Here is a 13,917-nt window from a genome sequence, read left to right as displayed (position 1 = left end):
TGTGGATTTGGATAACTTATTTAATTTCTAGGTCTGTTTTCTTATTTGTCAAATTAGGGATTTGGACAAGACAAGCAGAGTTTGCCTTTCTGGGTCTTAGCTTTCTTATATATAAAATGAAAGTGTTAGTCTAAATGCCCCCATTAGATCTGTTTTGGTTGTGATCTGGTTGTATTCCTTTCTCTAGGTTATCTTTAGAGCAGAATTAGTATCTAGTTCTCAACTCCCATACCAGTAATATTCTTTCAAGTATGCCATTTTGTTTTCCCAAATACATTTCTATATTCTGTTGCTTTAGATTCTCAATATTTAATGCTTGATACAGAGGCCAGAACTTATAAACAAGTAAGGATTTGGGTTCACTTCAAAATTTTCACATTTCCTTATTGTAACAAAAGAGGTTATTCAGCTTTTTATGAGTTTTCATATATTTGTTAGTCCATATAGCATATCATTTCCAAATTATCAAAAAAGATTGATCAGTCCTAAATTTTTTTATCACCAGCCTATCCTGTAACTTACAGATGATAAGATTAATAAATTCAATTTTCCTTAATGCTTCCTTTCCTTAAGTAGTAATTCCTTAATACTTACTTATTACAGGTTTGTTTATCACATTTGTATTCCAAAAAATATTTTTAATAGGCATGATCTTCCATCTAAATAGGAATCCATCCAAATAAACCATGACATATGAAGTTACGGTCTTGATTTCTCCAACAGCCCAACTGGATGCTTCAAAAACCAAAGCATTACTTTGTGGTTGGTGGGCAGACATCACATGTACATGTGGGTTTGGGGCCAGATTCAAGTCTCTTGCTCTGAACAATTATTCATAGAAACAAATTTACATGTGCAAATCATTTACTGATGCAGGTGTATGCAATTTGTTGGATTTTTTTTCCTTCAACCCAGAGTGTCTCAGTGTGTAAAATGTGATGCATGATTTCAACCCTTGAGAAATACAAGACTCTACTAGTTGGTTGTTTCTGTAAAATGTTAAGGACCCAACTGGCATATGGGCTATTCTCGGGGGATCTTATCCATTAGGTCTGGAAATCATTTGAGTGAATATCTTGAAACCATAAATTTTAAAACTTGAATCCAGCAGCCTGAGGAGATTTACTTACCTCACCCTGGCAGAGAAGATAAGGGTACTACTGTTTTAGTTTCCCATATAAAATCATAGGAAAATATAATAATACTCTTATGGCAGGGAAGGTGATTGAAGACCTGTGGTTTCATTGGGGAGGTATAATCTCACTCAAAAAATACAAATATTCCCTCTGTTAATAAAAATCTACAACTTTTCTGCTATTTACAGTCTTAGAAAGTTGCCTGCTGTGTTAGAAAGTTTCATTAAAGAGTGAATGGCTTATGATCAAATAGACTGTATAGGTCTTGAATTTTCCTGAATATCAGGTTCAGTTCTCTAGCCACTACACTAAACTGTCCATCATCATCATCATCATCACCACCACCACCACTACTACTACCACCATCATTAATAAGTATAAAGATAGCAGTAACAATTGCTGGACAGAAGCTTGGCTCACCCAGCTCAACAACCTAGTTCTATCAATCAGGCATCTGAGGCTGATCAAATAGTTCAATAGTTTGGGTTCAACATTTGAATTCTAGTTTGAGCTAGAACTCAATTTTTTTTTTTATTTGATAACAAACAATTCCACCAAAAAAAAATGTGGGAAATGTAAAACCATCTCTCAGAGCTGAGATTGTAAAATCCAATTAGGGATTCCTTCCCTCATTCAGTTTATGCAAAGATAGGGGAAGTTGGCTGCTTTTCCACTACCTCCTTCCCCAAATAGAAGTGACCTTCAGAATCTGCAACAAGTTCTAAGGAGACAGAAGCAACAAACTTTAGGCAGTGAAAATAGCATCAAATATGTATGAACAGACTGGTTTCATTGGGTAATAAAGAGTATTCTTTAAGACTAATTAGAAGTTAAATAACTTATCCAGGATCACACAACTAGTGTTTCAAGTCAGATTTTACCCCAGTTCCTCCTGATTTCAGACCTAATACTTTATTCACTGAACCATGTAGAAGCAACATCATTATTAATAAATTAATTGTTTGTTTCTTCCACTTAGATCTAAAGCTTTACCAGGTATCATTTTAGGTTGTAACAACCTTTAAAACCAAGTAACAAATAAACCAGACTTAGATCTTGAATTACCTAAATCACAAAGTGTTTAATCAAGATTTTAAAAATAATGATGAATATTCTCATTTCATTTAATTAATAATAAATTACTAATATAATGTTATTAATATTTTAGTGAGAACAAAAATAGCTTTATACAATAAATAGACCTAGTATTATTTGAAATATATTTCATCTTTATCCTTTTAAATTTCTATTTTGTGTATTATAATATACATAATAATTAGGATATTTATACATGTTTAATTTCTAAAAAATGAATAAATAAATAAATTCTAAATATTTTACATACATGTATACATAAATCATATATATACACACATATATATTAGTGCTGGCTCATAATTTTTATAGAGGTAAAATTTTTTTAAATAGTTTAGTAACTACTGCATTTCTCTATGATCTGCTCAACACTTATTTACCTGAATTAAATTCAACAGCAAAACCAATTCTTGTCACAGAGTCTTATGGGTTTACTATACTGAAAGGAAGAAGGAAAGGCTAACAAACATAAACACTCTTGATACTTACTGTTAGGAGGTTGATTAAATCCATGTTAGGTTCCAAGTGGTGTGAGGCACTCTGGAGGGAAACCAGCTCACTCAAGGTCACTGAGAGCTGGTGCATCTTCACAATATTGACTTTATGATCTTCAATCCAGTCTGGAAAAATGACATGAACGGCAATCAAGTCTTTCAAGTGAACGCCCAGGATGGGGATTTTGAAGCCTTCACAGTCAGCAAAAGCTTTGCGGTAACGGCAGTAATTGCCACTGGAGGAGACCAGTTCTGTCATTTCATTCCAGTCCTGCAAACAGACACAGAATTAAAGTCTCCAAGTAGTGTGGCCTTCTATATCCTCCCTGGTTGTATCTCTGGAGAGGTGATAGCATGTTTTGCTAAAGAGTTCTAAAGCCCTTCACAAAGGCAGTCAAGACTAAGTAAGACTGGCTGTTGAGTTGACCTAGAAACAAATTGCTGAGTAAATGGATCATGAAACCAATAGGATATTGACCTCCAAAATACTGGAATTAGGAGTGAAATATGAAAGTAAAGATTGTCTTCTGTGATTCCTAGCACACTTATTTAGAAGTATAATGATTTATCTATAGAAGTATGAAATGATACTTTAAGAACTATCTTTTCAGTCAGTCACCAAGCATTTATTCTAAGTGCCTACTATCTGCCAAACACTATGCTAAGCACTGAGAATAAAAACACAAAGACTGAAACAATCCTTACTTACAATCTCTTTTTTCTCAGTGAAGGAAAAATTTGTCCTTATGATTCTGGGGATAAATATAACATAAAGGCCAGGTTAGGGGATTATCCTTTAATTTTTTCATGTATATAATTTCTATTCCAGTCAACCTAGTTTTTAAGTTTCTTGTGAATGGAGATCTTTTTGTTAGATCTACAATAACCCTTAATTCACCATTTCAATAGGAAGTCAAGAATGCATTTTAGAATTGGGACATGGGACAGCTAGGTGGTGCAGTGGACAGAGCACCAGCCTTGAATTCAGGAGGACCCGAGTTCAAATCTGGTCTCAGACACTTAACACTTCCTAGCTGTGTGACCCTGGGCAAGTCACTTAACCCCAGCCTTAAAAAAGGGAGAAAAAAAAAAAAAAGAAGAATTGGGACACTAATACACTGTTGGTAGAGTTATGAACTAGTCCAAACCATACTGGAGAACATCTTGGAACTATAGCCAAAGAGCTATAGAAATACTTTGACTCAGAAATACTACTAGTAAGTCTATTTTCCAAAGAAAAAGGAATAGGACCTATTTTTATATATATATATATATATATATATATATATATATATATGTATATATATATATATGTATATATATATGTATATATATATGTATATATATACGTCTATTTAATATTAATAATTGAATAAATATATCACAAATAATAAATAAAATGATAAAATTAATAAATATATAAACATATGTGAATAAATAGTTATATAATATATTTTATTTGTTATTTATTTATATCAGTTTTTTTTTTTTGTGTTGGCAAGGAACTGGATATCAAGAGGATGCCCATCAACTTGGGAATGGTTGAACAAGTTATGGTGTATGATTATGAAGGAATACTATTATGCTATAAGAAATCATGAGCAGAATGATTGTAGAAAAACCTAGAAAAATTCACATCAACTGATGCAAAGTAGACCAGGAGAAGATAGTACATAGAAACAGCAATATTGTAAAAAATTTAAAAAAAAATAAAATGAAACATTTAGCTACTCGAATCAATAACAAATATCCAAGACAATTCCAAAGGACCCATGACGAAAAATGATACCCACCTCCAGAAAGAGAATTGATGACCTCTGACTGCAGATCAAAACCTACTTTTAAAATGTTGTTTTTATTGTTTTATTGTATTTGTGTTTTCTTTTGCAATGTGGATAATATGGAAACATTTGTCACGATCTTACATGTACAATAAAAATTAAATGCATTTTTTTCAAGGAAGTGGACTATTAGAAATTGTTTTACATATATTCAGGAAATATTTAATAAAGTAAATAAAAATAAAATTTCAATTTTCAATTCAGATTGGCCTGAATCACCTCATTGTTGAAAAGAGACAAGCCCACCACAGTTGATCATCATATAATCTTGTTGCTAGGTACAATGTTCTTTGGGTTCTATTCACTTCACTTAATATCAGTTCATATAACTCTCTCCAGGTCTCTCTGAAATCATGAATGATAAATCTTAATCATGGAGAAATAGAAAGAGGAGGAAACCTTGGCAATGTTTAAAAGAAATATGATCTATTGTCCTAGCATGCTGCATTAAAATGACCATAAAGACTCTATTCCCTTTTTCTACTATTCTAATCAGGTTCAGTGTGAGAAAGTTTATGCCCCTTTGCACTATGAATAGCAGATATTCAGAGGGAAGATTAGTTCATTCTTAAAATACTTAAGTTTATTAAGATTATTTTCAGAGAAGAGTGCTGATTTTGCTCAATATTTGTATAGTCCTCTTTTATAGAAGAAAATAAACTTTCTACAAACAAATGTATATTTAGTGCACATAAAAGATAAGTTCTGACAAACAAGCACTTTTATTTGAAATTTGACTAAGTCCCACAAGTACCTTTGTAACTTCTGAAGAAAGATGAGAATGAGTCTCTTTGAGGCGGGAAATAGAACTATGGCTCAGTCCTCCAACCACTGCCATCAGTGTGTTAAAATTCTGCAGCTGAAGGAGTTTCTGAAAGAGAAATATCATAGGAGAGGCTTAATAAATACTTAATATTTGAATGGTTAAACAAATGAGGAATTCCTAATATAATCATGAGAAATCCAGGAGGCATACTCATTATTCAACATATCTATAACAACAATGTAAAATTAGTTCCCTAGACTTTATTAGTAGAGAATGCTCTAAGAAAAAAACCATTTAGAATGGACTTCTAAACTTTTTGTGCCTTGGAACCTTTTGGCAATCTCGTGAAACCTATTAACCCTTCTCATCACAAATTTTTAAATGATTAAAATAAAATATATATAATTAAAATAAAATTATCAAAACATTTTTTAAAATTTCATGAACCCTGGTTTAAAATATCTTCTTAACTTAAGCCTAATTACTAGACATAAACAAAAATAGAAAATTTTCTTTACCTGGGCAACATTTATAAATTTTGTGATGACTTCAGCTCTTTGCTGTGGAGTTGGTTTACTAAGAACCATCAATTGGACCCATTTAGAGATCCCATTAAATAAAGCAATGGATCTTTCCAGGGTAGGGTTATTCTCCAGGCAGCCATGAATTACATAGCTTTGATAATCTGTGAACTGATCAAGGAAGAGTTAGAAATGCTGAATCTCACTGGAACATAACATCAAAATGCTTCTTAGACAAAAGAAGTGAGTTATTTGTTCTATGTATCTACCTATCTATGTGCTGATTAATCTATCATCCATCATCATTATCAAACTATTATTGTTGTTATTATCTATATATCATCTGTTATCTTTCCTACTTTTCACTATATCCTTCCAGTTTCAATTTTTTTCTTTAATACGCACAATTCCTTCATCATTTATTTATATAAAGGATAACATAAAGAACATTAAGATTATCACATCTAACAATCAAAGGCCTACACTAAGGAAGAGGAAATTAATATCCTTTCAAGTCTAGGGGCAACTGGCCAAAAATGAAAAAAAAAAATTCTCAGTTAGGAAAGAAATGAAAACAAGCAGAGAACTAAGACTACTTTTAACAATGACTGTAAGTCAGGAATACTTTTGGATGGTCAATGGTAATGCCATTAAATATGTGTGTCTGTGCAGGGGCCGCTTGGCTTATTTACTGAAAATGGGAACATATGTCCTAGTGGAGGAAACAATTTTTCAGAAATGCATGTTTGTCACCAAATGCTCTGTTGGACCTGAAATGTTTGTTTCAGCGGTATAAATATTGCTCCAGAGAGCCCTGATGTCAGAACCTCTCAGGCTATGGTATAGAGGAAAGAAGGGAGCTAACATAGACATAGAACATGGGAGGACAAACAAAAGTCACCAGAAATTACATAAAAATGACTAATGGAAGTATAATAATAGCAAATGAGTGAGTAGGCCCCTTGGAAGAACAGGACCCAGGGCTTGAGGAAGGAAAAGATTATAGAAAAGAGGAAGAAAGTAGTATCAAAATGAGTAACAAACTGATGTCTTAGCTCAGGATCTTGATCCCAAGAAAGAAGAGACTCCAGCTTTGGGCTACTCTCTGAAAGCCACACTTTTTGATCTAAGCCATCAATCACAATTAGGCATTTAGCCCAAATCCAAATGAATCATTCCTTCCTCTCAAAAGAGCAAAAATCTTCATTTAACAATAACATTTAAAGTGAAGGTTGTTTAACTTTGAATGTCAATAACTCTAAAGCATGTCAGAAGAAAATACAAAAAAAAAAAAAAAAAAAAAAAAAAAAAAAGCCTTAAGCTCACAAAGACATTGGGGGGAAAAACTGAGCAGAAGTTTAATTTCTTAACCACAAACAATGACAGGATAATGTTTCTCTTCATTTCAAAGGGTTTGTTCTTATGAGACTACAGGAAAGTTTCCAAGGGGTACAGTGACACATGCTGCCAACTCTTTAAAGGATGGAAATATTGTTCCTGGGGAAGCTGGCATGGGGGTTGTTATCTTTGGAACAGAAAATGTTAAGTTTCTTACTGAAATCCGTCTGAAAGATTTGTGCTCCAGAAAAGTAAGGTGCTCAGCCAGTTCAATGGGCTCCAGATGGTCAAACAGCAGACAGGCTTTTCCCTTCTTAGATACTTTTTTTCTTTGTGTAACTCTTCTCATCCAGTCATAGGAAGGACTGTAAGAAAGGAAAGTCTGATCAGCGTAGCCCTGGCTGTACTAAGTATAATCTTGCTCAATAGTTTTTGTTATTCTGGATACATTTATTATATATGAAGCTGTTGTCGCCCCATTGCAGACACTTAAACTGTAAACTTCTTGTATCTCCATCATCTAAGTGCTTAACACCTACTTAATGACTGATTGATTAAGAGATAGCAGGGTATTTTGCCCATGTCACTGGAAGCTCCCTCTAACAGCGAGTAACCCAATATGACAAGGAGGATGTCTCTGGCCGATGGCTCCCCAGACATGGGGTGTCGCAGAAAAGTTTTCTCTGTGATTTTAGCTTTTCTTAAAGGGACTAGCCTTGAAACCCTGAGCTAATCTAGCCCATACTCTGACCAACACATTGTATAATAGTGTTCAGTCCAAGCCACACAATAGGAGGCAAATCATGAAAGTTATTATCTGGATGGAATAACATGGAATCAAACTAAAAATTCTGATTTTACTCTATTCAGAATGAAATTAAACATGACATGTTGTAGTATATGGGAAAGAGCAGCACTGATTGTTCTGGAAATAAAAAGACCTGTTTCCTTCTGATCATGTCTTTACTGTACTCCATGGTGATCTTAATTAAATCTCTACATCACCTAGATTGGACCAGATGATATCTATCAAAGATTCATTCCCATTCTAACATTTTAAGGCACAATGGTTATAAATATTAGTTGAAAAGCTACTATGCACAAAGGATGCCACTGGCAACCCTGCATGTAAAGCAGCAAGTTTCTTATAGCTCATCAATGAGAGACATGAGAAGTCTTATTTCCCAAATAAATAAAAAATCCCTAACAGATTTGTAAGGGCATCTGGCAACCTAACCTTGAAATCATTTTTTGGGGTTAAGAGATCTCCTAAATGTTCCTGTTACCAATTCAAAAATCCCTTGGAAGAATCATTATTATTATAATTGTTATTAATAATGTAATAGCAATTAATTAGTAATAGTACTTAGTAATAATAATTGGCATTAATATATTTTCAGGTTTGCAAAGTATTCCCCATGTCATTTAATCTTCACAAACACCCTCTAAAATAGGTACTATTATTATTCCCAGTTTGCAGATGTGAAAACTGAAGTTCAACAAGGTTAGATAACTTGCATGTGATCTCATATCTAGTAAATGTCTGAGGTTCGATTCAAAGCTTTGTTATTATCTTTAGCACCTGGGAGCATCATAATAGCTAGGGTTAGCTTGTAAGTGACTATTAAGGATGGCCTTTGCAGGGACCAATCTCAGGACAAATATATTTTTTATGGAGATTGAAGTTATGGGAAAGATGTTTAAGTCAGGAGGGACCATAATAAAAGGCAGGCTTACATGGAGCATTGGTGTACAGACCTGAACATGAAAGAATGAGGCACTAGGCCAGACCCATAAAGATCTAAGGCTAAGCAGAGAAAAATGGCCCATACTACACATATTTGTCAAGGGGCAGCTCCAACAAGGACTATAATACATTTGCCATATTAAATCTCAAAGGCCTGAATTGATCAAAAAAAGCCAATATTTCTCTGTTCCTAGTTTGTCTGCTTTGCTATAATAATTATTATTCAAATAGTCTTATAGGATAGGAATTATTTCATTATTGTCTTTGAATCTTTAACACCTAGAAAAGCTCCAGCACATAGTAGGCACCTAATAATTACTTGTTGAATAACTCTAGAGGCTTAATTAGTATGTGACCTTTGATTCAATTCATTCAATTACACAGTTTTTTTAAGCATACTAAGTACAGAGTACAATGAGAAAGACTGAGATTAAAAATGTAGCTAACATACTATTTTTGACATAATGTAGGATATATAATCTAATCTGAAGACAAGCACACAATGCAAAATTATGAATAAACATATAATAAAGAGAATATAAGCACAATTTAATATAAGAATATAATATAATAAGCATATAATAAAGCTTTAAGAGACCTGAAAGAATATGATAAAAGATTTCACTGAAGAGGTAAAAGTGGTACTTTAAATGAATTGTAAAAAATATAACAGATAAAATGGAGGGTACGAGTAAACTAGGTAAAAAAGAAAATGTCTAAGAAATGGCATAACATCTACTCCAAGGACAAAGAATAATCTGGTTTGTCTGGAGCCTAGAGTGCATTATTAAATGCACAGTAAACAACAAATTACTTGAATTAAATTGTTCTTAGTGAGATAACCATATATTGACATTAAATTTCTCAACTATCATAGTATCATAGATTTAGAGTTGGAAGGGATCTTTGAAATCCTTTATCTTAATCCCCTTAACTTACAGATGGAAAAACAAAATGGCTAAGAGACTTGTCCAAAGTGATTTAAATAGTAGCTAGAGAAGCCAGCATTTGAACCAGGAATTGAATCCTGAACTCTTTTCACTACATTTTGCTAAAAGGATGATATAGACCTCAATCTTACTACTTCTCACATACTTAGGGGAGAACACTCACTACCATTTGAATAGGATATCCTGTGGGAATGATTATTTTAATGTGTTGTTTGACTTTTTGTGATAGAGAAAGGTAGCCTTCTCCCTACTATGCTTATTTTAGAGTCTCATCCCCTCAACAGCTATGAGGAGGAGGGAAAGAAGAAAAAGGACAGAGTTTGTTTCATTGAAATGTTTTTGTTCTGTCATTATTGATGTTTCCCTAAACCCAGTCTCCTTTTCCAAACACATATCCTAGCACTCTTTTCTATCACGAATCTTTTAAATGCAGGTATGGTTACATTTCCATGTTATCAAGAAGATGCTAAGAGGAAAAAAAAAAAAACAATGCAAGTATTACCTATTTTTCTATGTCAAGGTTGAATCAATCAACATGTATGAATATATATATACACACACACACACACATATATAATGCTTAAGCATCAAATGTGTCATAAAAAAGAAAACTTTTCTCTCTAGCTCTCAAACAACTACCTTGATAGCGTATGGAAGACAGGACTGACATTATTTATGCATTGCCATTGCATGACAGTTAAATAAGTACAAGTAAATTGCATAGCTTACATCTTACAGCATTGTCCAATGTGGTTACTCTTGAAAGGGAAAGCATTAAATATAAACCTTTAACTGATCTATAATGAGGTTAACTCAGAATGTCACTAATAACCCCAAGAAGAGGAAATTCCTCATCTGTGATGAATGGACACATGGGTCCTACTTACATGCTGGATATATCAATGAGGTTGATATGTTTTTCATATCCCAGTTGGCTGGCTACTTCCTGAAACTCCTCAGTCATACGAATCAAACCAAGATCCAGGTTAAATTCTGCGGGGAACTCCAGAATCCAATATCTGAAAGGTATGGAATGTCAAGCAATAGTCTCAGGCTAAGCTTATGGGGAAACTATATCATTTTTGGGATTCTGTGCCCAAGAGCTCTCATTGCATTAAATAATCCATCTCTCTCTGTCTAGTACATCATATCCAACCTCCACTCCTTTAAATCATAGATCAAAGTCCATTCCCCCTAGTTTTAAATAAATACTGATGTGATTTTTCTTGACTTTCTTTCTCTGTTATATTAGAATTTTTATGGATAGAGAAAAATCTCTAGTTTTAAAATTAAAATTAGTTTAAAAAATTTTAAATCCTACATCTCCATCCTGAAAAAAGTGGACCTCACCCATAGCTTCCTCTGACTCTGGTAGAAAAGCATTTGCCTTATTTTGAGTCAGGTCTCTGAGATACTTCCGAGGCATCTTCAGCCCCATAGAGTAAGTACTCCCTCCCTGCTCCAGCACTATTTTAAGAATTGTTTCTCAGGGGCAGCTAGGTGGTGCAGTGGATAGAGCACCAGCCCTGAATTCTGGAGGACCCGAGTTCAAATCTGAACTCAGACACTTAATACTTCCTAGCTGTGTGACCCTGGGCAAGTCACTTAACCCCAGCCTCTAAAAAAAAAAGAATTGTTTCTCCATTAAAATGTAAGCTCCTAGTATAACCAAGAGAACATTGGACACAGTAACAGCAAGATTATGTAATAATCAACTATCGTAGACTTAACTCTTATAAGCAATGCTCTAATCCAAGACAATTACAATAGACTTGAGATGCAAAATGCCATCCACAGCCAGAGAGAAAAAATGGAGATTGAATATGAATCAAAGCATGGTATTTTCACTTTTTTGTTTGCTTTTTTCTTTCTCATTCCTTTTTCCCCCTTTTAACCTTATTTTTCTTGTACAACATGACCCATATGGAAATGTTTAAAAGGGTTGTATATTTTAACCTATTGTTTGCTGTCCTGGAGGAGGAGGGAGAAAAAATTTGGACCACAAAATCTTATAAAAATGAATGTTGAAAACTATCTTTACATCTTTATATATATTTGGAAAAATAAAATGTTATTGAGGTAAGAAACAAAAAAGAGTGTGATCTCCTTGAGGGAAGAGACTATACAGTGTGTATTAAGCGGGTGCTTAATAAATCCTATCACCTATCATCTATTTATCTATATAATTTGTTTCTATACAATTCAGACATAAATAATAAGTGAAAAAAATCACAGAATTTGTTCTCAACATATATGCCCCCTATATATATGTACCAATATTTTTATTATGCTCTTCAGAGAATATCTCAAATGAGAAATTAAGCTATAGAGCAATTCTGTGAGTTTTTTTCCATGTAGCACTTAATATTTTGTGTAAAAACATTTCATATAGAACACCAGTTAGATAAAAACTCTCTCTAAACAACATGCATTCAAATAGTTTAAAAGTGAACAATTCAGTCTTAAGATTCTTCTGATTTTGCATGTTATCAGGTGAGCTCCATAATGGAATTCTTTCCCTATTTTCTATTTCCACTTAAATAAAATTAAATATAATATTTAAATGAAATAAATAAAAAGCTGGAGTGAAGGCCCAATTCTTAATGACCTGGGAAACAGGGCTGAGTTTTCACTGGCTTTTCTCTGTTCTCCATGCTGCTATTCACTACAGGACTGATGCAAGAAAAGACATGGAATATTTTTGGAGAATTGCAGGACAAGATAAAGGCCTAGCTAAATGGGGATGTTTATATCTGGTTTCCATGGTGAGAAAGTGGACCCATGTTCAGAGAGCATGAGATTTAAATGCCACTACCTTAAAGTGGACATCTAGGAAGAATCAGAGACCGAAAACTGTCTCCTTTATAGAGAGTCATTACTGCTGTTGTTGAGTCATTTTAGTCATGTCCAACTCTTTGTAACCCTAATTGTTTAATAGTTTTCAGTCATGTCTGACTCTTCATGACTCCATTTGGGGTTTTATTGACAAATAGGAAAATTGCATTTCTATTTGTTATTTCTCCAACTCATTTTACAGATGAGGAAACTGAGGCAAACAGGGTTAAGTGACTTGCTTAGGATCACACAGCTAGTAAGTATTTTAAGCTTAATTTGAACTCAGGAAGATACGCTTTCCTGAGTCCAGACCTGGAACATTATTCACTAAGTCACCTAGCTGCCCATCCAGAGGCAAAAACCAAAGCAAATCCTTTATCACAACAAAAATAGAGAGGATAAGGATGTGTACAATGATTTGGGGGAGAATAGGTATGAAAAAATAAATTCTACCTTCCCAACATTTGTTTTTATTTTCTAAACATATTTTTACAACAGTTTGACCTCCTATCCCTAGGTTAGAGAATTGGTATGAAAACTATTTTTCCTTAAATACTGAATATTATTACTAAAGATAGATCAGAGGGCCATAGACCCAGAACTTAAAGGGACCCTTAAAGGTCATACATTGCAACCTCATAAAATAGATAAAATAAATGAGGCATAGTGACTTGTTGAAGGTCGCAATAGAGCCAGGATTAGAGTCCCTATCTTATGACTCCAGATTTAATAGTCTTTTGTCTGAGCAAAACAGCAATTGCAATAAAAGCCCTTTTTTTTTGGAGTAACAAACTTGAATAGGCCATGTTATTAATGGAAATACTGGTGAAATTTCAAGTAGAAAGAAATTTTACTAAATAATTTATTCAACTAGCATTTATTCAGCACCTGCTATGTGGTAATCACTGTGTTAAATAAACACTAGAGATATGAAGAAAGACAAAAAAAAAGTCTCAACTGGTCTAATGGGAGGGACAATATGTATCAGAGGCTAGAGGAGATAACATGCAAAAATTATGTGTAAGTATGAATTAAATTTGGGGAAAACCAACAAAATTAGGGAAGTCTAGAAAAGGCTTTGATGGGACTTCATGGGAACCCAAGGAAGCCAGAGGCAGAGAAAACAAAAAAGAGTACTCTATTCACGGGGGAAGTGCAAAAGTTCTTGGGAAATAGAGTTGGGAAATGGAATGT

At 33.6% G+C, this 13,917-nt stretch overlaps 1 protein-coding gene across 6 annotated transcripts in view; it reads right to left on the bottom strand.

Annotated features, from left to right (window-relative positions):
• The window catches only part of RASGRP3 (RAS guanyl releasing protein 3), a 136,666-nt gene that overhangs the window by 45,013 nt on the left and 77,736 nt on the right, over nucleotides 1-13,917 (bottom strand). For all 6 annotated transcript variants that reach the window (XM_074288164.1, XM_074288161.1, XM_074288163.1 and 3 more), the window contains exons 7-11: nucleotides 10,776-10,907; nucleotides 7,409-7,556; nucleotides 5,851-6,024; nucleotides 5,321-5,437; nucleotides 2,721-2,996 (exon numbers count right to left, since the gene is read on the bottom strand). In XM_074288164.1, the coding sequence (XP_074144265.1) occupies nucleotides 2,721-2,996; nucleotides 5,321-5,437; nucleotides 5,851-6,024; nucleotides 7,409-7,556; nucleotides 10,776-10,907 (847 nt within the window). The remainder of the gene's footprint in view (nucleotides 1-2,720; nucleotides 2,997-5,320; nucleotides 5,438-5,850; nucleotides 6,025-7,408; nucleotides 7,557-10,775; nucleotides 10,908-13,917) is intronic.

The sequence above is a fragment of the Sminthopsis crassicaudata genome, chromosome 2 (assembly GCF_048593235.1).
Source record: "Sminthopsis crassicaudata isolate SCR6 chromosome 2, ASM4859323v1, whole genome shotgun sequence".
NCBI lineage: Eukaryota > Metazoa > Chordata > Mammalia > Dasyuromorphia > Dasyuridae > Sminthopsis > Sminthopsis crassicaudata.
Note: the sequence above shows the minus strand (reverse complement) of the source record. Positions and strands in the feature narration are given on the sequence as shown.